At 35.4% G+C, this 24288-nt stretch overlaps 1 protein-coding gene across 1 annotated transcript; it reads left to right on the top strand.

Annotated features, from left to right (window-relative positions):
* Nucleotides 1-22631: 22631 nt before the first annotated feature.
* Nucleotides 22632-23054, top strand: EAF02_003287 (uncharacterized protein; the record flags this gene model as incomplete). Its single annotated transcript, XM_038899335.1, has 1 exon — nt 22632-23054. One exon carries the CDS (start codon nt 22632-22634, stop codon nt 23052-23054), a length of 423 nt encoding a protein of 140 aa, XP_038761623.1.
* Between the last annotated feature and the right edge of the window lie 1234 nt (nt 23055-24288).

Genomic DNA, 24288 nt, shown 5'->3' with positions numbered 1-24288 from the left:
CCGAATCAATATAACTTTGCCAGATTAGGGCAAAGTTATTAGAACCCTATCCCGCCCGTCTGCCCCGTGATAATCAGTACATATTATTTCAATCAAGAATTTCACTTTTTCGTTTTACACTAACTTTCTATTTCTCGAATTCTTTATAATATTACTTTTCTTTTCCAGATATATTATTCAAATCTTTTTATCCAGTTACAGATTATTTTTACAAAGTATCACTTCTTTCGAAATAACGCTGGAAATGATCTTGATATATCCAATAATATAAGAGTTAATAATCACTTCTTATACTCTAAAGAATTATATTGTAATACTTCTTTATCTTTGTTATTATATATATTTTATAAGACTTTAGATCTGTAGGTAACTTATACTATCCTTCTCTAGAATTGTAACGAGATATAATTTACTTAAAACTTTATATTCTATATGTTCGAAGCCATTTTTGGCTTGTTATAATTACAATATTACAGATTGAAATCCTATCGAATTTCTGACACCAGACTTTGATACATTATAACAAATCATATTGAAGGAATCTTACAATATCATGATACTGTCAATGTGCAGTTATGAGCAACCTGTCGCGTTGCTGAGCGTATCGAATCGCAATCCAATTGCTTTAATGATAACAACAATAATCATATCGATAATTGAAGTAATAAAGATAATAAATATAATCTATCTATAAAGCAATAATTGATTAATTTTATAAAGAGGATGGAAAGCAATAAGTAATCTTAAAGATTACAAGTGTGATTGATATATATATTAAAACCCTAAACAAAACGGAACTAAGCTATGTTGATATACTGAGATCTATGTGTATTGATGGTATAAATTAAGATTATAAGATAAGCTAGGTTTATATAGAAAACTTCTATACTAATTGCAAAAATAACTCTAAAGGGAACTGCTAAATCCTATACTGATGTGCTCAAGATTGAGAGGGCGTCTCAAGTACCGAAAAGCGCTAAGGCAAGTATACCCAAAACAACGGAAACAATATAGAACAACGAATAACAGAAACGAAATAATTGTACAATTCTAATAAAGATAGGAAGTAAATAATAGATAATTATTATAATCCCTTTAAACTGTAACTGAAGATTATAGAAGCAGTTCCTGAATTAAAGCTCGATTTATTCTCTCGCTTTATTACAATAAGACGGGGTAAACCCTAAAATGCAAACGCCAAAGGAATGTAAGAACTTTCTGTAAGACAAAAATTGTATATAATTGATTACTATACTTGGTATAGATAATGCTCAAGCCGTAAAAATCTAGTATAATTATATTGTGCTTCAGATTTCTTACAATATACTAGATATACTCATAATATTTTTAGATATAATTATTCAAGAAAAGATCAAAGTATAGATAGAAAAAGAACTAATATAATATAGAGTCTCTAAATACGGAGTGAATCTTTTTATAGGGAAAGCTAATTAAATTATTAGCTTCAAAAAGATAATAAAACTATTCCAACTATTTAATATTAGTGAATACTCGAAGTCCCTTGATAGATCGCAACATTCTCAATCATAATAGTATTCTAATAGATATCAGCTATATTGTAACCCGTATATATATTATTACCTAGCTTATTACTCTAGATATAGCGAATTGATTACTAAATACATCAACAAAAAGATCCATGAGTAATACCAAAACGATATTCAATATACAGGATACCTAAAACCCTTTCGATCCGTATACAACAATGTTCAGCAGTATTACAATTAATTAATGGAAAAACTGATTAGGCTTATTTATCGATAAATGAGAAAAGTCAGGACTACTAATTGAAGGGAAACTCAGGAAGTATACAAGGGAAAGATATCTACTTTAATACCAGCCAAATAGCCTCAAATAGTTATCCCTAAACCCCCTATACCAAGGATCCGTATTACTGCCTACGAGAATAAATGGTAACTGATGGATTGATCATTTAAACAGATCCAATCAGAGAAAAGCCCCTTCAATAATCTGATTTACACTCCGGGCTATAACCCTCCATATTATATTAATAAAAGGATAAACTATAATATAATAGTTATAACTGAAAAAGCCTTCTTACCTCCTGACTCTAAAATAAATAAAAGGAATAAATCAAATATTAACAAAGCTGCTATTACTTCTATATAAGTTGTATAATCAATACAAACTCAATAGGGGAAAGGGGGGCTTATAATTATATAAACGAATATGGGATGCGGACACTTTAATTATATTATTTTTCTATAGGTTATTGAAGAGGCTGATATGGATATCATTTGTATCCAAAAACTCCGACTATATAATAACTTGGCAATCCAAAATCATACTGCATATAACTGATACCAGCCGATTAACATCTAGGGGGGCGGCTGATAGTTTTGAGTATAGGCCTCGAATAATCACTTATATACAAAAAAAAGGCAATTTGAAGATTAGATAAATAAAACAAACCGGAAATAGGAACCTATTTTAAATCAATATTAATAGGTACTCAATCTTTAATATCTATTGTACCCCACTTGATCTATTGATAATAGAATATATATTTGGACTAAAAAATCGCCCCAGGAACTAGTATAATTATTAAAGGTAACTTCAATACTAAGTATAATTTATAGGAACCTGGAATAGTAATTATTAATCAAGGTAATATACTTATATAATAAGCTACTGAATAGGAAATGGAATATATCGGGACTCCTAGTGCCTCTATATATACAAAAGGATATATTTTAGATCTAACCTTTTTCAATCTAACTATCACTACAATAATGATTAATAACAATCTATATAATAATTCCAATCATATTACTCAAGTCACTACTATCTCGAATAAAGGATTCTCTGAATACGAATAAGTATATATCCGGATATACAATTTGGATTTATTTTATCTAACAGATATAATAATCAACCACTTAGCGAACTTTCAGAACCCGAATCTCTGGTCTATCTATAATATTGATAGACTGATCACCAGACTTATAAGTACACTGAGCATTTTTATAATAGTTATAGAACAAAAAGGTTATAAATCCTATTAATTATTTTTATAATGAATTAATAAATATAAGAAAGTATATCAAATATATATATAAACCAGAAGAACTAAAACTGCTAACAGAATAACAATTGTTCGATAGAATCTATAAAGGGTTGTGCGAATATCGAAACAAGCCTATTGGACTAAGTGTTTGAATAATATATAGAACAATCAGGAACTATATAAAGTTATAAACTAATACAAACTAACCCTAAAAGCAGATCTCAAAACCTCTTTTCTAATAATCGAAGGCCAGAAGATTATTGATATTAGGGAAAAAGCTGAAGCATTCTTTATAACGATATTTGATTACTTTAAAGTATCAAACAATCTACAGTACAACTCTCTACAGGAACAGAGCTATTAGATAACTTTATTATAAAAAAGAACAATTACTACAGAGAAAATAGAAAAACATATAATAGGAGTCAGGAGTACATCACTTAGAATCGATCGGGTAACTGTTCGCTTTCTTAAGGTATACTGGCCTAATACAAAGAATATAATATATAAGATTTTCGCAGTCTGCCTCAAGCTCAACTACTACCCTAACAAATGGAAACTCGCTGAAGTAATCATACTGTCCAAGGTTGATAAGAAGGACAGAATATCCCTGAGATTGTGAAGGCTAATTGCATTGATATTGTATATTGGAAAAGGACTAGAAAGATATATTACCAGTCAAATTATATAAATAGCTATAAGATATAATGTTATTAGCCCTTAGTATTACAGAGTGCTACTGAAAAGAGCTGGTATTGATTTCATAGCTGTCTTTACTCATAATGTTAAGCTTGTTTTAATAACTAACAAAATGATTATATTAATAATAATGGATATATAAAGCATTTATAATATATTCCTTAAAAAAACAGCTTCTACAATATATAAAGAAGCAGGATTAGCTTATAGCACTCTTACAACTTATTGATTCATTTCTGACTGAAAGATATATATATATAAGGCTTAAGGGAATTACAATACAGGATTTCCCGATTGTATATAGTACCCTCTAAAGATCACTACTTTCTCCTATTCTGTATATTCTCTACCTTACTGAGCTTCTCAATCAAGATAGAGTACAGCACTTTGAATATATTAATAATATAGTTATATATTATATATCTAAGAATCTATTTATGAATATATATATACTTTACTAAACTATTTGATACATCCTACAATAAGGAGATCAGAATAAGGTCTTTTTTGTTTTAGAAAAGTTTGAGTTACTTTATATATCAAGAAAATATGAAATTACAAATTCGGCTATAAGGATAAGTTGGAATCTAATTATTATACCGATCCCTTTAAGGCTTATTAATGGAATATAATCGACCTTATATTGGCTTAATATCTTTTTTAATTAATATCTAATATTTCTATAATATATCAAAATGTATATCGCGAAAGCTATATATATTGTATCCTATATCCAATTAATAGTTTATATAGCCTATGGATTATTTGTAATCTGCTTGCAAAAAGCGATTATTATTTATATATTCCCTATCACCCTCTTCAGCTTTAAAATATGATTCGATGGGCTATACAAATAATGCCCAAATGCAGGTTATGTTTTAATTAATATTGGGATCAAGAAATATATCGATTTAGTTAGCAAGATGATTTACAATACAATATAGGAAGCTTTATTTATCTACAAAACAACCCTAATGATCGCATTTTTTATAAAAACTAGTCTTCTAACTGGAATTGTTATATTAGAGCAAGCCAGATTGAGATTCGCATTTCGACTTCAGATAGTAGATATATAATATTTATTTGTAAATTGATTGAAGCTATATATTAAAAAAAAGAATAAGGTATAGGTATTCTAAAAGGTTCCAATATAAAACTATAAAGAATAGAATGAACGATTTCTGTTATCAAGTGCTCTAGACTCTTATAGCCTTATTTCTCTTCTGAGTGTTATATCGATTTAATAAATAATATGAACAAAAAGGATGCTATAAAAGTATTCAAGAAATAATAGGACTTAATTCTTTAAAAAGATTATTTTGTGTTTTCAGATAAATCTGAATAATATGACGAATATAGTTATTATATGGGGTATGGCTTTGTAATCTATTATGGCAAGTAATAGATCAATAGTAGTTATAGTTATATATATAAACAATCATATATTTTTGATATTAAGGCGATTGGCATATAGTGAGAACTAGAATGCCTTTTAAGTATTATTGATTGTCTCTATCAGGAACGAATATGGTTATATATTGATAGTATTTTAGTAATCTAGGGAATATAAAAAAGCACTACTGTCTTCTCTCAATAAGTATATTATAAATGTTATTAAGTAATATAATATTACAATATTATAATCAAATGGTTCTTTGGGTATATTAAGATTAAGGGCAATAAGATAGCTAATCGCTTTACTGATTAGGGCACGGCTGGATCACTTGATTCTAGCTTATTCTGCCTCTCTATAATCAATAGCTTCTGTTTTGTTCTATATATCAAATATCGGCGTTCCGAGAATAAATAATAGAAGGAAAAAAGAGACCTGATCTTTGAAATATATAATATATGGAAATCGGTATATAATATCTCGAAGCTGAAAAGCTTTAAGCTTTTTGCAGGATATTATATAGATTTATAGCGATATGGATTAGATATAGTGACTTTGCAATCTATTATATTAGATTTAATTATAAAAATAATACAAATATTTGTATATATAGGATTGAGAAAAGCTCATTATATTTCTTTTAATATTCAATTAATAATTAGATATATAGCGACTAGCTGCTTACATTAAATCAACTTTGATCCGAATAGGATGTAATAGTATATATCAACTGTATTCTATAAATACAATATAGTTTTATTAATCTTTTTACTAAATCTAAATTCTATATTAGGATATACTCAAATTATATAAAACTATACAAATTCCAATCTACTCTAATACCCTAAGGATAAGTTCTCCATCCTAATCAATCTAAGACCCGTACTGAATAGTTATAAGCGCTCCGAGCACTCTCCCAATCGATAACAATCAATCTAATCATTTACCGACATTTGGATGGTATACAAAATAAGGCTCTTTGAAACAGGATCACAAATCTTTAGACAAAACAGCTATAGGATTGTTATAAGCAGTATTGAGTAGGGGAATATTAAAAACAATAAGTCTCTGATTAGTTAACATTATATTACTATAAGTGGCTGGAACGCTAGCGGCCTGTAGGCCCGCTTTTTAGTATGTCTAGAATACCTCTTGGGAGGTCAGATATTAGATGTTAATCACTATAAATAAATAAATAAATAAATATATGTTCGAAGCGATAATATTATAGCCAATATTAATTTAGGTAGTTTTGTTATTGAATATCTGCCTTGTCTATCTTATTTTTATTATAAATAATATCCTTAATTTCTAATAGAACTTTCTTATCCTCTTTTATAGCTGGAAGTGTAATATCAAAATTATTGGTAACGGTATTAGCAATTATATAAATTCTATAAAAATTGTTTGTAGATAATAGGACTTTTCTGTTTTTATGAAAATATATCTTTTTGTTATTAAAGGCTTTTTTAGCATTAAATTCCCTACAAAATGATTTTATAGATAATAAGTTTGTTTTAGTTTTGGAATATATAATATCTTTAATTTATATACCTTTCCATTCCATTTTATTTCTACCGTTCCATACTCTCTCGTAATCAATTCTCCCTTTTCAATCTTTATCTGTCTTAGCCTGAAAAGTGGTTTTAAGTTAGATAGAAGGTGGGATTAGTTAGTCATATATAACGAACAGTCGGTATCTATAATCTATTTTCTGGTATTGTTATGGAAGGATATATATATAGATTCACTTGGATAGTGATAAGGCTCTTTTTTATTCGAGATCTCAACTACAATGTAACTACAATCGCATACAGGGTAGAAGATTAAATTGCTAGGGGAAGATTCACAGCTTCTCCAATTTGAGCTTGCTTGATATCTCAATAGGAATAATAACTTCTTAATCAGATTGTTTTTGATATAAACTTGGATACCTTCTTTATATAAATAATCTTATACAATATAATTTGATTTATTATAATAAAAGTATTCTTTTTCTTTATTTGAATTATAGGGTCTTTTTTCAAAACTTTGGTAACAGTTTTTATCGTATTGTTCACAATCTTGATGGTTTTGTATAATTATTATTATACTTATATTTTTATCCTTATTTATTAAGATAGTATTTCTGAAGACAGCTATTTCGTTTATAGTTCGGATCTTTTCAAATTTGATTATAAAATCAAGGTTTTGAATATTAATTGCTTTGATAATAATATCGAAACATTCCAGTAATCCTTGAATAAAGAATTCTAAAATGATATCCTCAGTCAACAAATCTTTTTATACTATCTCTACTTCAACTATTTCTTTTCGAATAAAGTATATCTCGCCCCAGCCTTTTTCGACTATAGCACTCTTTTTCAACTTCTATATTATCAATTGTATAAACTTATTTTATAATTCTTGAGAGGTGATATGTTTGTACTTTATCTTCAGTTTAGTCTATTTGTTATTGAACTTGCTAGCATTTTCAATAAATTCATTATTTACATCACTGATATACTAAACAACGAAAAGCTCTATATTAGCTTAAGCCTTCTCCATCTTATATACCGCATCCATCAATTCAATAGAATCTATATGGAGTGTTTTGTATGTAGCTATATTGTTTGTAATAGTATAACCCTATCTTTTCTTTACAAATACAGCTTTATCATCTTAAACTAATAGCACCAGTTCTTTCTATCTAATATTGGGATTTTTGGCTGTTTACTATCGGAATCGTTTTTTATGATTACGGGTGTTATTGTTAGTCTTGGTTTTGGTATATTACAATATAAAGATATTTATTTGCTTTTTTTTTAGTGTGGTTTGAGTTTTTATATAGAATAAATATATTTTTTTCGGGGATTTCGATTTTGTATTAATGAGGAGCTTTTATTATAATTCTTTCAATTTGATTTAGGCCTTTACCTTTCTCTTATGCCTTTGCGATTTATTCTCTTTGTTGTGTGGGTCTCTGCCTCTCTCTTGATTGTATAGACCTCTGCCTTTTCTCTTATGCCTTTACGCATTCCTTTCTGCTAATAGTTTCTAACCCAGGTGCGAATCCGGGCTTATAACCTATTTTAAGTATGACTCTTTACAGGGAATAAGATGGAAAGCATAGAATAGAAAGTGATAGCATTAGGAGGACTAGTATACTAAGTATATTCTTCCACTTCCGAGAGGAAGAGCTCTGTATAGGACAGAGCTCTTACTAATACTAATTGGGGCTAGCTCCCCCTGCTCCATAATCACGTGAACCATACCTTTCAATAATATCTAAAGAAAAAAGAGTTTAAAGGAAAGAATATATATTATAGATTATATCTATTCTATATATAAATAAGATTACTTGATTAAAGATTGCCTGGATCTTCTAAATATCTTTAGTAATCTAATACTATTATTGTTATAATTATCAATTCAATTACTCTATCTGGATAATAATACTGATATTATAATATATATCTATAAATATGAGGATCAAAACCTGTATTCTCTATTTATAATGATAGATCAGTAAATATATATAATAAAATAAGACTTCAAGAAAGTATTTACCTATAATTCTTTGAAAATTTTCAGGTAATATAATAGAAAATAAAAGATATTATTTTATAATACCTAAATCAAACAACTTATTGATAACTAGAAATACATCAAAATTTCCTTTGTATTATATTCTCATACCAATTATATAGGGAATGGATATCAAAGCCCTATTATAATAAGAATAAAATGATTTTATTATATAATCTAAATTATATTGAAGCTCCAACAAAACGCAATTACACTAATTTCCTTTGTTTATTTATGTAAATCATTACAATCTAGGGGGTATATAACAGAAATGATATTGTAAATCATATAGATTAGATTATATAATAATCAAGTATTCATTATATAGAATACTCCAAAGCGAAACAACAATAATCAGATCAGCTATAGAACCAATCACCGCTCCTATAATCGATACCCAAAGATCACCTAGTATATAATCCTATCTCTTCTCTACGAGAAGAGATTAGTTTTAATAATAAATAAGAAGATATATATATTTTTATACTTATATTATTATTATTCAATCTTTCCCCTTTATCGTGATATGTTATTGTTCTATACGATAAAAATTTCAGTTCTTATATTCCAAATATTACTATAATCTCGAAGAATTCCTATAAAAATAATTATTGGATTTCTAATAATAATAATATACCCAATTGGATTTGTTTTAATTAGAAAAATTTTATAGAAATATTATAAGACTATATTCACAATTCTATAATGATTCTATAACTATATTTTAAGTTTTCAGAATGCTTATTTTTTTTGTGTTTTTTCTTAATATTATATATGAATAGCATGTGGCATATTATGTTGCAATAGAATGTATATAAAAGCTATCTTTATAGGATAAAGCAGCTTTCAAACAAATATTATATAGGAGATCGGAAAGTGTGTACGGAGGCGCTCAGAGGATCGGAGACAAAGGTGTAAGTGCGCTAGCTATCGTTTGGGAGGCTTCTGAGGGTATTGAGATTTTATTTTTAGGAAAGGGGGATTATGTAAATTAGAAGATTATCCCGCAGTTAGCCCAATTGTAATGCCCTCTGGGAGGCTCGTCTATACGGCTTGGTTGAAAATTACTAATAATAATAATAATAATAATATATACGAATAAAATATTAGTATAAATTCCTATATAAATATTTGATATATATATTATTGAATTGAAACTTCTTTTATTACTAATAAATTATATATTTCATCATTAATAAATATAATCAGTCAAAATTGGGATTCGTTTATTATTAACATTTTAATAGAAAAAAAAGAAAAAAAGATCCTTTAGGTGAAGGACTTTTATAATTTTAGGAAAGGTAGATGGAAGGGGAGTAAGCGCAGGAGCTAAAAGGAAGAGGAAAACGAGCGGAGGAGTTAGGAGAAGAAGGGAAGTGAATATAAAAGCTAGAAGGAGGAAGGGAACAAACAAAAAAGCTAAAAAGTATTAGTCGAAAATTTAAAGGAGAGAAGGTTCCATACATTGCTATTCACTTTCGATTTATTCTTTAATCAAAAACTTTATCATTATATTATATAATACAGAATATATTATTTAAACAAAAATACTAATCAATTCTAATGTATATAATTATATTTTGAGATCGATTATCAATTGATTTCAATACAAGTAAACTTTTTTACTTGCAAATAACCTTAAGCTAAAACTTTCGAAAATCAAGAAATTTCGAAAAATTAATAAATTTCGAAGATTTCTCTAAATCCTCTTAAAGTAAATTTTTATTTATTTATTTATTTATTTATTTATTTATAGTAATTAACGTCTAATATCTAACCTCCCAAGGAGTATTCTAAACATACTAAGGAGCAGACCTACAGGCCGCTAGCGTTCCAACCGCTCATAATAATATAATGTTAGCTAATTAGAGACTTGTTGTCTCTAGTATTCCCCTGCTCAATATCGCTTATAGCAATCCTATAACTATTCTGTCTAAAGATTTGTGGTTTTGTTTTAGAAAGCCTTGTTTCATATACCATCCAGATATTAGTGAATAATTAGATCGATTGCTATCGATCGGGAGAACACTTAGAACGTTTATGGCTAGTTAGTGCGAATCTTAGGTTGATTAAAATGAAAAGCTTATTCTTCGGGTATTGAAGTAGATTGGAATTTGTATAGTTTTATATAGTTTGAGTATATTTTAATATAGAATTCGGATTTAGTAAGAAAGTCAATAAAGTTATATTGTATTTACAGGATATAGTTGATATATGCTATTACATCCTATTCGGATTGAAGTCGATTTAATATAAATAATTAATTACTATACATTTGATTATTGATTAAACATTAAAAGAAATATAATAGATTTTTCTCAATCCTATATATATAGATATTTGTACTATTTTTGTGATTGAATCTGATATAATAGGCTGCAAAGTCATTATATCTAATCCATATTATATAAGTTTATATAGTACCCCATAAGAAAGCTTGAGGCTTTCCGACTTTGAGATATTATATACTGGTTTCTATATATTATACATTTCGAAGATTAGACCTCTTTTTTCCTTTCATTATCTACTCTTAAAATACCGATATTTAATATATAGAACAGAACAGGAGCTACTGACTATAGAAAGGCAGAATGAGCTAGGGTCAAGCAACCCAGCCATACTCTAATCAGCAAAACGATCAACTGTCTCATTACCCTTAATCTTAATATGCCCAGAGAACTATTTGATTACAATATTATAGTATTATATTACTTAATAATACTTATAATATGCCTATTGAAAGAAAACAATAACGTTTCCTCGTATTCCCCAGATTACTGAAATGCTATTAATATATAACCATATTTATCCCTGATAAAAGCGATCAATAATACTCAAAAGGCATTCTAGTTTTTATTATACACCAATTACCTCAGTATCAAAAACATATGATTGTTTATATATATAGCTATAGCCGCTATTGATCTATTACTTATTACAATAAATTACAAAGCCATACCCCATACAATAACTGTGTTTATTATATTATTCAGATCTATCTAAAAATACAGAATAATCTTCTTAGAAGATTAAATCCCATTATTTCTTAAATACTTTTGCAACATCCTCTTTATCTATATCATTTATTGAATCGGTGCAATACTCGGGAGAGAAGTGAGGTTATAAAAGTCTGAAGCGTTTGGTAACAGAGATCGCTTATCCCATTCTTTACAGTTTTGTATTGGAACCTTTCAGAGTACCTATACCTTATTCTCTTTTTCTGATATATAGCTTTAATTGATTTACAAATAAATATTATATATTCATTATCTGAAATTAAAATACAAATCTTAATTTTGCTTGCTTTAATACAATAATTCCAACTAGGAGATTAATTTTTATAAGGAATATAATTATCAGGATTGTCTTATAAACGGGTAAAGCTCCCTATACTATATTATAAATTGTTTTGCTAACTAGATCGATATATTTCTTGATCCCAATACTGATCGGAATACAACCTGTATTTGGATATTATTTGTATAGCTCATCAAATCATACTTCGAAGCTAAAGAGAGCAATAGGGAGTATATAGGTAATAATCGCTTTTCGCAGATAGACTGTAGATAGTCCATAAGCTATATAAACTATTAATTGGATATGGGATATAATATATATAGCTTTCGCGATATACATTTTGATATATTATAGGAATATTAGATATTGATCAAAAAAGACATTAAGCCAGTATAAGATCGATTATACTCTATTAATGAGTTCTAAAGGGATTAATATAATGATTAAATTCTGATTTATTCTCATAGCCAGATTTGCAATTTTATATTTCCTCGATATATAAAATAGTTCAAACTTTTCTGAAGTGAAAAAGATTTTATTCTGATCTCCTCATTATAGAATATATTGAATGATTCAATAGAGTATATATATATTTATGAATAGATTCTTAGACATATGATATATAGCTATATTGTTAATATATCCGAAACACTATATTCTATCTTGATTAAGAAGCTTAGCAAAATAAAGGATATACAGAATAAAGAAGAATAGCAATCTCTAAGAGATACTATATATAATCAGGAAATCCTATATTGTAATTTCCTCAAGCCTTATATACATATATCTCTTAATCAGAAATGAATTAATAAGTTATAAGAATATTATAAATTAACCCTGCTTCTTTATATATTATAAAAGCTGTCTTTTAAGGAATATATTATAAATATCTTATATATCTATTATTATTAATATAATCACTTTACTAACTACTAAAGCAAGCTTGATATTATGAGTAAAGACAGCTATAAGATCAATACCAGCTCTTTTCAATAATATTCTGTAATACTAAAAGCTAATAATATTATATCTCATGACTATTCATGCAATTTGATTAACAATATACCTTTCTAATCCTTTTCCAATATACAATATTAATATAATCAAGCCTCTATAATCTCAGGGATATTTTATTCTTCTTATCAACCTTAAATAATATAACTATTTCAGTGAGTTTCCATTTATTAGAATAATAGCTGAGTTTAAGGCAAATCGCGAAAATCTTATATATTATACTTTTCGTATTAGATCAATATACCTTAAAAAAGTGAATAGTTGCCTAATTGATTTCGAATAATATACTTCTGACTCTTATTATATATTTTTCTATTTTCTTCATAATAATTATTCTTTTTTATGGTAAGATTATCTGATAGTCTTATTTCTATAAAGAATTATATTATAAATCGTTTAATACTTTGAAGTAATTGAATATCGTTATAAAGAGTGCTTCGGCTTTTTCTTTAATATTAGTAATCTTCTAGTCTTCGATTATCAAAGGAGAAGCCTTAAGGTCTGCTTCTAGGATCAGTTTATACCAATTTATAACTTTATATAATTCCTGATTATCCTATATATTATTCAAGTATTTAATCTAATAGGCTTATTTCAATACTTACACAATCCTCTATAGATTCTACTAAACAGTTATCATTCTATTAATAATTTCAATTCTCCTGGTTTATATATATATTCAATATATCTTCTTATACTTATCGATTTACTATAGGAATATTTATTTATTTATTTATAGTGATTAACGTCTAATATCTGACCTCCCAAGGGGTATTCTAGACGTACTAAGGAGCGGGCCTACGGGCCGCTAGCGTTCCAGCCGCTCATAGTAGTGTAATGTTAGCTAATCAGGGGCTTGTTGCCTCTGGTATTCCCCCGCTCAGTACCGCTCATGGCGATCCTGCGGCTGTTCTGTCTAAGGGTTTGTGGTCCTGTTTCAGAGGGCCTTGTTTCGTATGCCATCCGGGTGTCGGCGGATGATCAGGTCGATCGCTGTCGATCGGGAGAGCGCTCGGAGCGCTTATGGCTGTTCGGTGCGGGTCTTAGGTTGATTGGGGTGGAGAGCTCATCCTCGGGGTATTGGAGCAGGTTGGAATTCGCGTAGTTTCGCGTAGTTTGAGCATATCCTAGTATAGAATCTGGATCTAGCGAGAAGGTCAGTAAAGCTATATTGTGTTCGCAGGACGCGGTTGACATATGCTATCGCGTCCCATTCGGATCGAAGTCGATTTGGTGCAAGCGGCCAGTCGCCGCGCGTCTGATTATTGATTGAACATTGAAAGAAATGCAGTGGGCTTTTCTCAATCCCGCATGTACAGGTGTTCGTGCTATTTTCATGATTGAATCTGATGTGATAGGCTGCAAAGTCACCGTGTCCGGTCCGCATCGCTATGAGTCTGTGTAGTACCCCGCGAGGGAGCTTGAGGCTTTCCGGCTCCGAGGTATCATATACCGGTTTCCATGCATTGTACGTTTCGGAGATCAGGCCCCTTTTTTCCTTCCACCATCTGCTCTCGGAGCGCCGACATTTGGCACGTAGGACAGAGCGGGAGCTGCTGACTGTGGGGAGGCAGGATGGGCCAGGGTCAAGCGGCCCAGCCGTGCCCTGATCAGCGAGGCGATCGGCTGCCTCGTTGCCCTCAATCTCAGTATGCCCAGGGGACCACTTGATTACAATATTGTAGTGTTGCATCGCTTGATGGCACTTGTGGTATGCCCATTGAGAGGAGGCAGCGGCGCTTCCTCGCATTCCCCAGATTACTGAGGTGCTATCAATGCATAACCATATTCGTCCCTGGTAGGGGCGATCAATGATGCTCAGGAGGCGTTCTAGTCCCCGCCACGCGCCGATCGCCTCAGCGTCAAAAACATGCGACTGTTCGCGTACACGGCCGTAGCCGCTATCGATCTGTTGCTTGCCGCGGTAGATTGCAAAGCCGTACCCCACGCGGTGACCGTGTTCGTCGTATTGTTCAGACCCGTCTGAAAACACAGAGTAGTCTTCTTGGGGGATTAAGTCCCACCATTCCTTGAATGCTTTCGCGGCGTCCTCTTTGTCCATACCATTCGTTGGATCGGTGCGGCACTCGGGAGAGAAGTGAGGCCGTAAGAGTCTGGGGCGCTCGGTGGCAGGGATCGCCCGTCCCATTCTTTGCAGTTTTGTATTGGGACCTTTCAGAGTACCTGTGCCTCGTCCTCTCTTCCTGATGCACAGCTTCAATCGGTTTACAAGTAGGTGTTGTGCATCCACTGTCTGAAGCCGAAACGCGAACCTCAGTCTGGCTTGCTCTAGTGCAACAATTCCAGCTGGGAGACCAGCTTCTACGAGGAGTGCGGTCGTCGGGGTCGTCTTGTAGACGGGTAAAGCTCCCCGTGCCGCACTGTGAATCGTCTTGCTGACTAGGTCGACGTGTTTCTTGATCCCGGTGCCGACCGGAACATGGCCTGCATTTGGGCGTTGTTTGTATAGCCCATCGAACCATACTTCGGAGCCGAAGAGGGCGACAGGGAGTACACAGGTAATGATCGCTTTTCGCAAGCAGGCTGCAGATGGTCCGTGGGCTGTATGAGCTATTGATCGGATGTGGGATGCAACACGCATAGCTTTCGCGGTGCGCGTTTTGACATGCTGTAGGAACGTTAGGCGCCGATCAAAAAAGACGCCAAGCCAGCGTAAGGTCGGTTGTGCTCCGTTGGTGAGCCCTAGAGGGGTCGGCGTGATGACTAGGTCCCGACTTATCCTCATAGCCGGGTTTGCAATTTCATGCTTCCTCGATATGTGAAGTAGCTCAAACTTTCCGGAGCGAAAAAGACCTTATTCTGATCTCCCCATCGTAGGATGCGTCGAACGGTTCGGCGGAGCATACGTGTATTCGTGGATAGGTCCTTAGATGTGTGATATATAGCTATATCGTCAGCATATCCGAAGCGCTGTGCTCTATCTTGATTGAGAAGCTCAGCAAGATAGAGGGTATACAGGATAGGGGAGAGTGGCGATCCCTGGGGGGTACCGCATGCGACCGGGAAATCCTGTGTTGTGATCCCCTCAAGCCTTACACGCACACGTCTCCCAGTCAGGAATGAATCAACGAGTCGCAAGAGCGCCATAGGCCAACCCTGCTTCTTCATACGTTGTAGGAGCCGTCTTTTAAGGAGTGCATCATAGGCGCCTTGTACATCCATTGTTACTAGTGTGACCACTTTGCCAGCTGCTAAAGCAAGCTCAGCATCATGAGTGAAGGCAGCTGTGAGATCAATACCGGCTCTTTTCGGCAGCGCTCCGCAATGCTGAGGGCTGATAACGTTGTATCTCATGGCCGTCCATGCAATTTGACTGGCGATGTACCTTTCTAGTCCTTTTCCAATACACGATATCAACGCAATCGGCCTCCACGATCTCGGGGACGTCCTGTCCTTCTTACCAACCTTGGGCAGCATGACTACTTCAGCGAGTTTCCACTCGTTAGGGTAGTAGCTGAGCCTGAGGCAGGCCGCGAAAATCTCATGTATTACACTCTTCGTGCTAGGCCAGCACGCCTTGAGGAGGCGAACGGTTGCCCGATCGACTCCGGGTGACGTGCTCCTGACTCCTATTACATGTTTTTCCACTTCCTCCGCGGTGATCGTTCTTTTCCATGGTAAGGTCGTCTGGCAGCCCTGTTCCTGTAGAGGGTCGTGCTGTAGATCGTCCGATGCTTTGAAGCGGTCGAGTACCGTTGTAAAGAGTGCTTCGGCTTTTTCCCTGGTATCAGTGATCTCCTGGCCTTCGATCACCAGAGGAGGGGCCTTGAGGCCTGCTTCTGGGGTCAGCTTGTGCCAGTTCATGACTTTGTATAGTTCCTGATCGTCCTGTACATCGTCCAAGCGCTTAGTCCAATAGGCTCGTTTCGATGCTCGCACGACCCTCTGTAGGTCCTGCTGGGCAGTTGCCATTCCGTCAGCAGTTCCAGTTCTCCTGGCTTGTGTGTATGTTCGGTGTGCCTCCTTACACTCGTCGGTCCACCACGGGGATGATCGGTAGGGTTTGCGGCCTTTCTGCCCCACAGCTTACTACAGAGGCGCTCAGTGCGCTTGTGAGTCTGGCGATCAGTCTGTCGACATCGTAGGTAGATCGGAGGTCCGGGTTCTGGAGGTTCGCTAAGCGGTTGGCCATTATGCCTGCCAGGCAGGGTAAATCTGAATCGCGTATCCGGATGTGCGCTTGCTCGTATTCAGAGGTTCCTCTGTCCGAGATGGTAGTGACTTGAGTGGCGTGATCGGAGCCGCTGTGCAGGTCGTTATCGATCACCGTCGTAGCGGTGATCAGGTTGGAAAAGGTCAGGTCCAGAACGTGTCCCCTCGCATGCGTAGGGGCACCAGGAGTCCCGATATACTCCATTCCCTGTTCGGCAGCCCATTGTGCAAGCGTGTCACCTTGGTTGGCAGTTGCTACTCCGGGTTCCCACAGATCATACTTAGCATTGAAGTCACCTCCGATGACCGTACCAGTCCCTGGGGCGATCTCTAGTCCGAGTATGTATTCTATTGTCAGCGGATCAAGCGGGGCGCGGTAGGCATTGAGGATCGAGTACCCGTTAACATTGATCCAAAGTAGGTCCCTGCTTCCGGTCTGCCTCATTTGTCTGACCTTCAAGTTGCCTCCTTTTCGTACGTAGGTGATCACTCGTGGCCCATGCTCAGGGCCATCAGCCGCTCCCCAGGTGTCGATCGGCTGGTATCGGTCATATGCGGCATGATTTTGGGTTGCCGAGTTATCGTACAGTCGGGGTTCTTGGACACAGATGATATCCATATCAGCCTCTCCAGCGACCTGTAGGAGGGTAATATGATTGGAGTGTCCGCGCCCCACATTCGCCCACGCGATCGTGAGCCCCCTTCCCCCTGTTGAGTTCGCACTGGTTGTGCGACTCATACAGGGGTTGGTGGCGGTTTCGTCGGCGTTTGACTCACTCCCCTCGCTCATTTCAGAGTCGGGAGGTGAGAAGGCTTTTTCAGCTATAGCTGCTACATTATAGTTTACCCCTTTGTTAGCACGGCGCGGAGGGTTACGGCCCGGGGTGTGAATCGGACTGTTGGAGGGGCCCTCCCCTGATCGGGCCCGTTTGGGTGATCGGTCCACCAGTTGCCATTCGTTCTCGTAGGCAGTGATGCGGGCCCCCGGTACAGGGGGTCTGGGGATGACCACTTGAGGCTGTTTGGCTGGCGTTGGAGCAGGTGCCTTTCCCTTGCGTGTTTCCTGAGTCTCCCTTCGGCCAGCGGTCCTGACTTCTCTCACTTGTCGGTGGGTGAGCCTGATCAGTTTTCCATTGACTGATCGTGGTGCCGCTGGGCAGTTGCTGTGCGCGGATCGGAAGGGTCCTAGGCATCCCGCACATTGAGCATCGTTTTGGCATTGCTCATGGATCTTTCCGTCGGTGTGTTTAGCAGTCAGTTCGCTGCACCTAGAGCAGCGAGCCGGGCGATAACACACATACGGGTTACAGTATAGCTGGCACCCGTTGGAGTGCTGTTGTGGTTGAGGGCGTCGCGACCTGTCAAGGGGCTTCGAGTATTCACTGACATTAAATAGCCGGAATGGTTTTACTGTCTTCTTGAAACTAACAATCCAGTTGGCCCTCCCTGTGAAAGGGTTCACCCCGTACTTAGAGACTCTGTATTGCATTGGTTCCTCTCCTGCCTGCGCCTTGATCTCTTCTCGGATGATCGTGTCTGGGAGTGTTGTGAGCGCGCCCAGCGTGTTGTGAGGGACCTGAGGCACAACATAGTTTGTACCAGGTCTCCGCGGCTTGAGCATCATCCGCACCAAGCGCGGTGATCAGCCGTATGCGATTTTCGTCTCGCAAGAGGTTCTTGCATTCCTCTGGCGTCTTGCATCCCAGGGTCCACCCCGTCCTGTTGCGATGGAGCGAGGGGATCAGTTCGAGCCCTTAATCCAGGAACTGCTTCTATAATCTTCAGTCGCAGTTCGAAGGGGTTATTGGCGATCATCTGTTGCCCACTTCCCATCTTTATAAGGATCGTGCGGCTGTTTCGCTCCCGTCGTTCGCGCTCCTGTATCGTCTCCGTCGTTTTGGGCGTGCTCGCCTTGGCGCCCTTCGGTGCCTGAGGCGCCCCCCCAGTCTTGAGCGCATCAGTATAGGATTTAGCAGTTCCCTCTGGGGTTGCTCTTGTGATTGGTGTAGGGGTTCTCTGTGTAGGCCCGGCTTGTCTTATAGTCTTGATCATGCCATCGATGCACGCAGACCTCAGCGCGTCGGCGTGGCTCAGTTCCGTCTTGCTCAGGGTTTTAATGCACGCGTCGATCGCGCTCGCGATCTTTAGGGTTTACTCGTCGCTTTCCGTCCTCCTTATAGAATTGATCGGTTATTGCTTTGTAGATAGACCGTGTGTCGCCATCTCCACTCGCTTCAGTTGTCGATGTGGTCGTCGTCGTCGTCGTTGGAGCGATTGGGTCGCGACCCGACGCGCTCGGCGGCGCGACAGGTCGCTCACGACCGCACATTGACGGTATCATGGTATTGTAAGATTGAATCGAGTCCATATATATATATCATGAAATTGATGCTTTTTGTTAAAGTAATTTATAATATCATTGTTGCAATAAAGCTTGAAGATGTTATATTTTTTTGTTTACTATAGGAATAATTAATAAGGTTTTACAGCCTTTCTGCCCTACAGCTATTATAGAGACGTTTAGTGTACTTATGAGTTTAACGATCAGTCTATCAATATTATAGATAAATCAAAGGTTCGGGTTCTGGAGGTTTGTTAAGTAGTTAGCTATTATATCTATTAAGCAAAATAAATCTAAATTGTATATTCGGATATATATTTATTTATATTCAGAGATTCCTTTATTCGAGATAATAGTGACTTAAGTAATATAATTAGAATTACTGTACAGATTGTCATCGATTATTATTGTAGTAATAGTTAGATTGGAAAAGATCAGATCTAAAATATATTCCTTTGTATATATAAGAGCATTAGGAGTTCCGATATACTTTATTCCCTATTTGATAGTCTATTGTATAAGCATGTTATCTTGATTAATAATTGCTATTCTGGATTTTCTATAGATTATATTTAGCATTGAAATTACTTTTGATAATTATATTAATTCCTAAAGCAATCTTTAGTTTGAGTATGTATTTTTATTGTTAACAGATCAAGTAGGGTACGATAGATATTGAGGATCGAATACCCGTTAACATTGATCTAAAGTAGATTCCTGTTTCCGATCTATTTTATTTGTCTAATCTTCAAATTGCCTTCTTTTCGTATATAAATAATTATTTGTAATCTACACTTAAAGTATTAGTTACCCCTTAAATATCGATTAGCTAATATCGATTATATACAATATGATTTTGGGTTATCGAGTTATCATACAGTCAGGGTTTTTGAATACAGATGATATCCATATCAATTTCTCCAGTAATCTATAAAAGGATAATATAATTAGAGTATCCACGCCCCACATTTGCTTACACAATCGTGAGCTCTCTTTCCTCTATTGAATTCGTATTAGTTATGCGACTTATACAGGGGTGATGGCGGTTTTGTTGGTATTTGACTCATTCCTCTCGCTCATTTTAGAATCGGAAGGTAAAAGGCTTTTTCAGTTATAACTGCTATATTATAGTTTACCCCTTTATTAGTATAATATAAAGAATTACAGCCCGGAATATGAATCGGATTATTAAAGGGATCCTTCCCTAATCAAACCTATTTGAATAATTGATCCACCAATTGCCATTTATTCTCGTAAGCAATAATACAAACCCCCAGTATAGAGAGTCTAGAGATAACCATTTGAAGTTATTTAACTAGTATTGAAACAAATACCTTTCCCTTACATACTTCCTGAATCTCTCTTCAACTAGCAGTCCTGACTTCTCTTACCTATCAGTGGGTAAGCCTGATCAGTTTTCCATTGACTGATCGTAATGCTGCTGGGCAGTTGCTATACGCGGATCAGAAAGGTCCTAGGCATCCCGCACATTGCAGAAATGAATTATATTATAACTACTTTCTAGAATATATTATAATACAAAATAGGTTCGCTACATCTATAGACGCTTTCCCGGCTTACTTGTAATAAAGCCACTAGTACTAGGCTTCTGTAGAATCTTTTGACTACGTTAAACCATCTATTGCATAATTACCTTCAGAAGTTCCGGCCAGAACCAAAACCATTCCTTTACGCCTTTATTCCTGTTTATTCCTTAAGCCTATCTGATATCTCCATTATACTCTCTGCCCTATAATATCCGATTATAGACCAACACACGCATCCGTCCTCTCAAGCCATATAGATAGTGTCACTGTCACTATTATTATATACTACACCTTACAGCTAGTAGCCATTTCGTATTATCTTGTCGAATCTCTTCTACACAACAAGGCCGACTATATCTCGCAGGCTTGCTATTTCAGACTTCTAGTCAGGTAGTCTTTCTATAATATTTCCAATCCATTAATCAAAGTTCTATTTGTAAAATCTATTCCCCTAATATATAATTTATAGTCGAAAGTAGAGTACTAGAAACACATTGTATATATATATTGTAGGATTGATCTCTACCTGAAATCCTTTATTGTCATAATACTAATCGAATATTATTAAGTATAGCTTACTAAAAGCATTCTTTCTATATCAGAGCTTCTTTATTGTTATACCGCTCCCACGCACTCGGAGATAAGGTATTAAAAACGTTTCTTCTTTTACTCCATATATACTCTCGCCAGCCCCAGTAGACACTATCCTAGCCTTTATATACTTCCTACTATTCCCTTTATTATTTGTAAATATCCAATTTGATATACCCACAGATTATATATATTATTAAATTGTGAAAACTCTGTACACTAGTGCCCCAGAGGTGTTTTATTGATTTTCGTTTATCAAATTAAGAATATCGGCTTTGCTTTTAATACAAGCTTCAATCAAACTCAATTATATTATAAAAACTTCATTATCCATTATTTCAAGGGCTAGTTTTGTTTTACAAATACTTTACCACAATATATTCTAGCTTTGCTCCCCATACAGATTTGTAAAAGCATAATTTTATATTAATTCTATTCTTATCTTTCTTTTATTATTGAATAGTTTTTATCTTTGTTTTGTTAATATCCTTTATTTCGAGCATTTTTACAATTACCCTTTAATGATTAACTATATATACCTTTATTTCCAATATAGCTTCTGATTAATATACAACCACCATCCGGTTCCAGCTGATTCTACTGTGACGATCCTGTCATATTAGTGGATCGGCTAGGTCCTCACGTGATCCACAATCCTGTATATTACCACTTCCTTCCGAAGAGCTCTTCTAGCTCTTCACCTTAGTATTCTAAATGATGCAATCGTCACATTATACTAAGGTCATATAAATTTTTTAAGCTCTTGATCGCTCCTGCGAAGCTTCCTATCGCTAGCCCGCTCGCCGAATGCCTACTGCCTTCCACGCCCGCTCCCCCGATACGACTATTCGTACGACCTCCGATCAAGACCTCTCCCTAGCTCCGCTCCCGCGGACCTCACCCACCGACGAGCTGATACCTCACTATCACATCACTTAGAGTCTCCTTGCTCTATCGACAATGGATCCGAAGATCCTGAACCTAGCACGCAAACTGCAGGAACTGATCGATTCGAAGCATCAATACGCTCGCACGATCGATGCCGCAATGAAGCAGCTTATTCAGTTGATCTGCCAGGCCAATCCGCGTTCCACCAACGCTTCCGCCGCTCCATCGGCACCACCGACAAGAGATGCATTTCAAGCGGATCTCCTCTCTTTCGCTCATTTTATCTTTCAACAACTCTCGAAACCTCCTATTGATTTCGAAGCCTCTCTCGCAAAAGCGATGAAACCGCAAAACGCGTACTTCCGCAAAGCGATCGACGACGCTACGAATTATATTATAGGCAACATTGGAACTAGTATTGGAACTATGGACCAGATATTAGTGGTAGTAGAGAATATAGATCATAATATAGTTGGATTGGAGAACCGTATTTAGAATACTATTAGTACGCTCGAGGGCGAGCTTTTCAGAAGGGGGGGGTAGTGTGACGATCCTGTCATATTAGTGGATCGGCTAGGTCCTCACGTGATCCACAATCCTGTATATTACCACTTCCTTCCGAAGAGCTCTTCTAGCTCTTCACCTTAGTATTCTAAATGATGCAATCGTCACATCTACTTAGCTCTCTGATCGTATAATCAAAGGTTCGTAGAATACACCACATACAGATGAGAGTCATCGTATCCCAAGTAAATTTTTATAATTATATATATATATAAATTAATTATATTAATACTTTACAATTCATTTTTTCAATATAATATTAAAGATTAAAATTTTTATTGTATTTAACAAAATAATGGTTTCGTCAACCACGGATTTTGCTGCTATAGGGGTTATCACCGGTGCCTTTCATAAAGTTTCTAATCTCGTCTTCAAACAAATTTAACTCCGTTATTTTTTTTGATAGCTTATAAGAACGATGATTGCTTTTCTACTCATACCGTCAAGACATTTTGGGAAGTTGACCATTTATAGATATCGTCAGCCATAGTAGTTTTTATCAACTAATTCTATATCCAGCCCCATATAAAATCAAGGAAATCCAAGAATTGACACTAACAGACATAGATATCACCCTCTCCATATAAAAGTCATGAAATCAGACTTTAGTCTCTTTTTCAGGAGATTTGGAAAATCCAGCCACCTATGGAGGTAAAATGAATGCCGAGGCGGATGTTTCGAATATACCACAGTGAACGAACAAGAACTTTGTTATTGTTCTTGACAGGAAATGCGGGGCTGGGCCTTAGGGATCGGAGGCTGGTGATTACATCACAGCTGTATTGGGATGAAACGCAGACGATGGTGGTAAAAACATGGATGTGGGAGATGTATTCTGGCAAGGATACATGGGGTGAAAAGCTATCAAAGATGCTGAAGGTGGAGCAAGGGAATTTAGAAGCTTGATACCTGGAAATGGTACCTTATTACCGTTTCTTTAAATCGTGAACGTTCGGCTCTGCTTAAAACTTACGCAATCATTGTTCCTCAGATAAATTTCAAACCCGTGATTGCTAGCCTGACCTTCGAAGTAATATCAATCCAATATGATTCTGCGTGTATTCCATGTTTAGAAACGAGCTCGAAGATGAATTGGCGCTAGTTGTTCACCCACTTTCATTTATTTAGCCTTTCTACTGTCTAGTTATTTCTAAATGCCTTGAGA

Source organism: Botrytis sinoallii, assembly GCF_014898435.1.
Source record: "Botrytis sinoallii strain Bc 23 chromosome Unknown BSIN_004, whole genome shotgun sequence".
Classification (NCBI taxonomy): Eukaryota; Fungi; Ascomycota; class Leotiomycetes; order Helotiales; family Sclerotiniaceae; genus Botrytis; species Botrytis sinoallii.
This window is presented reverse-complemented; position numbering and strand designations above follow the sequence as displayed.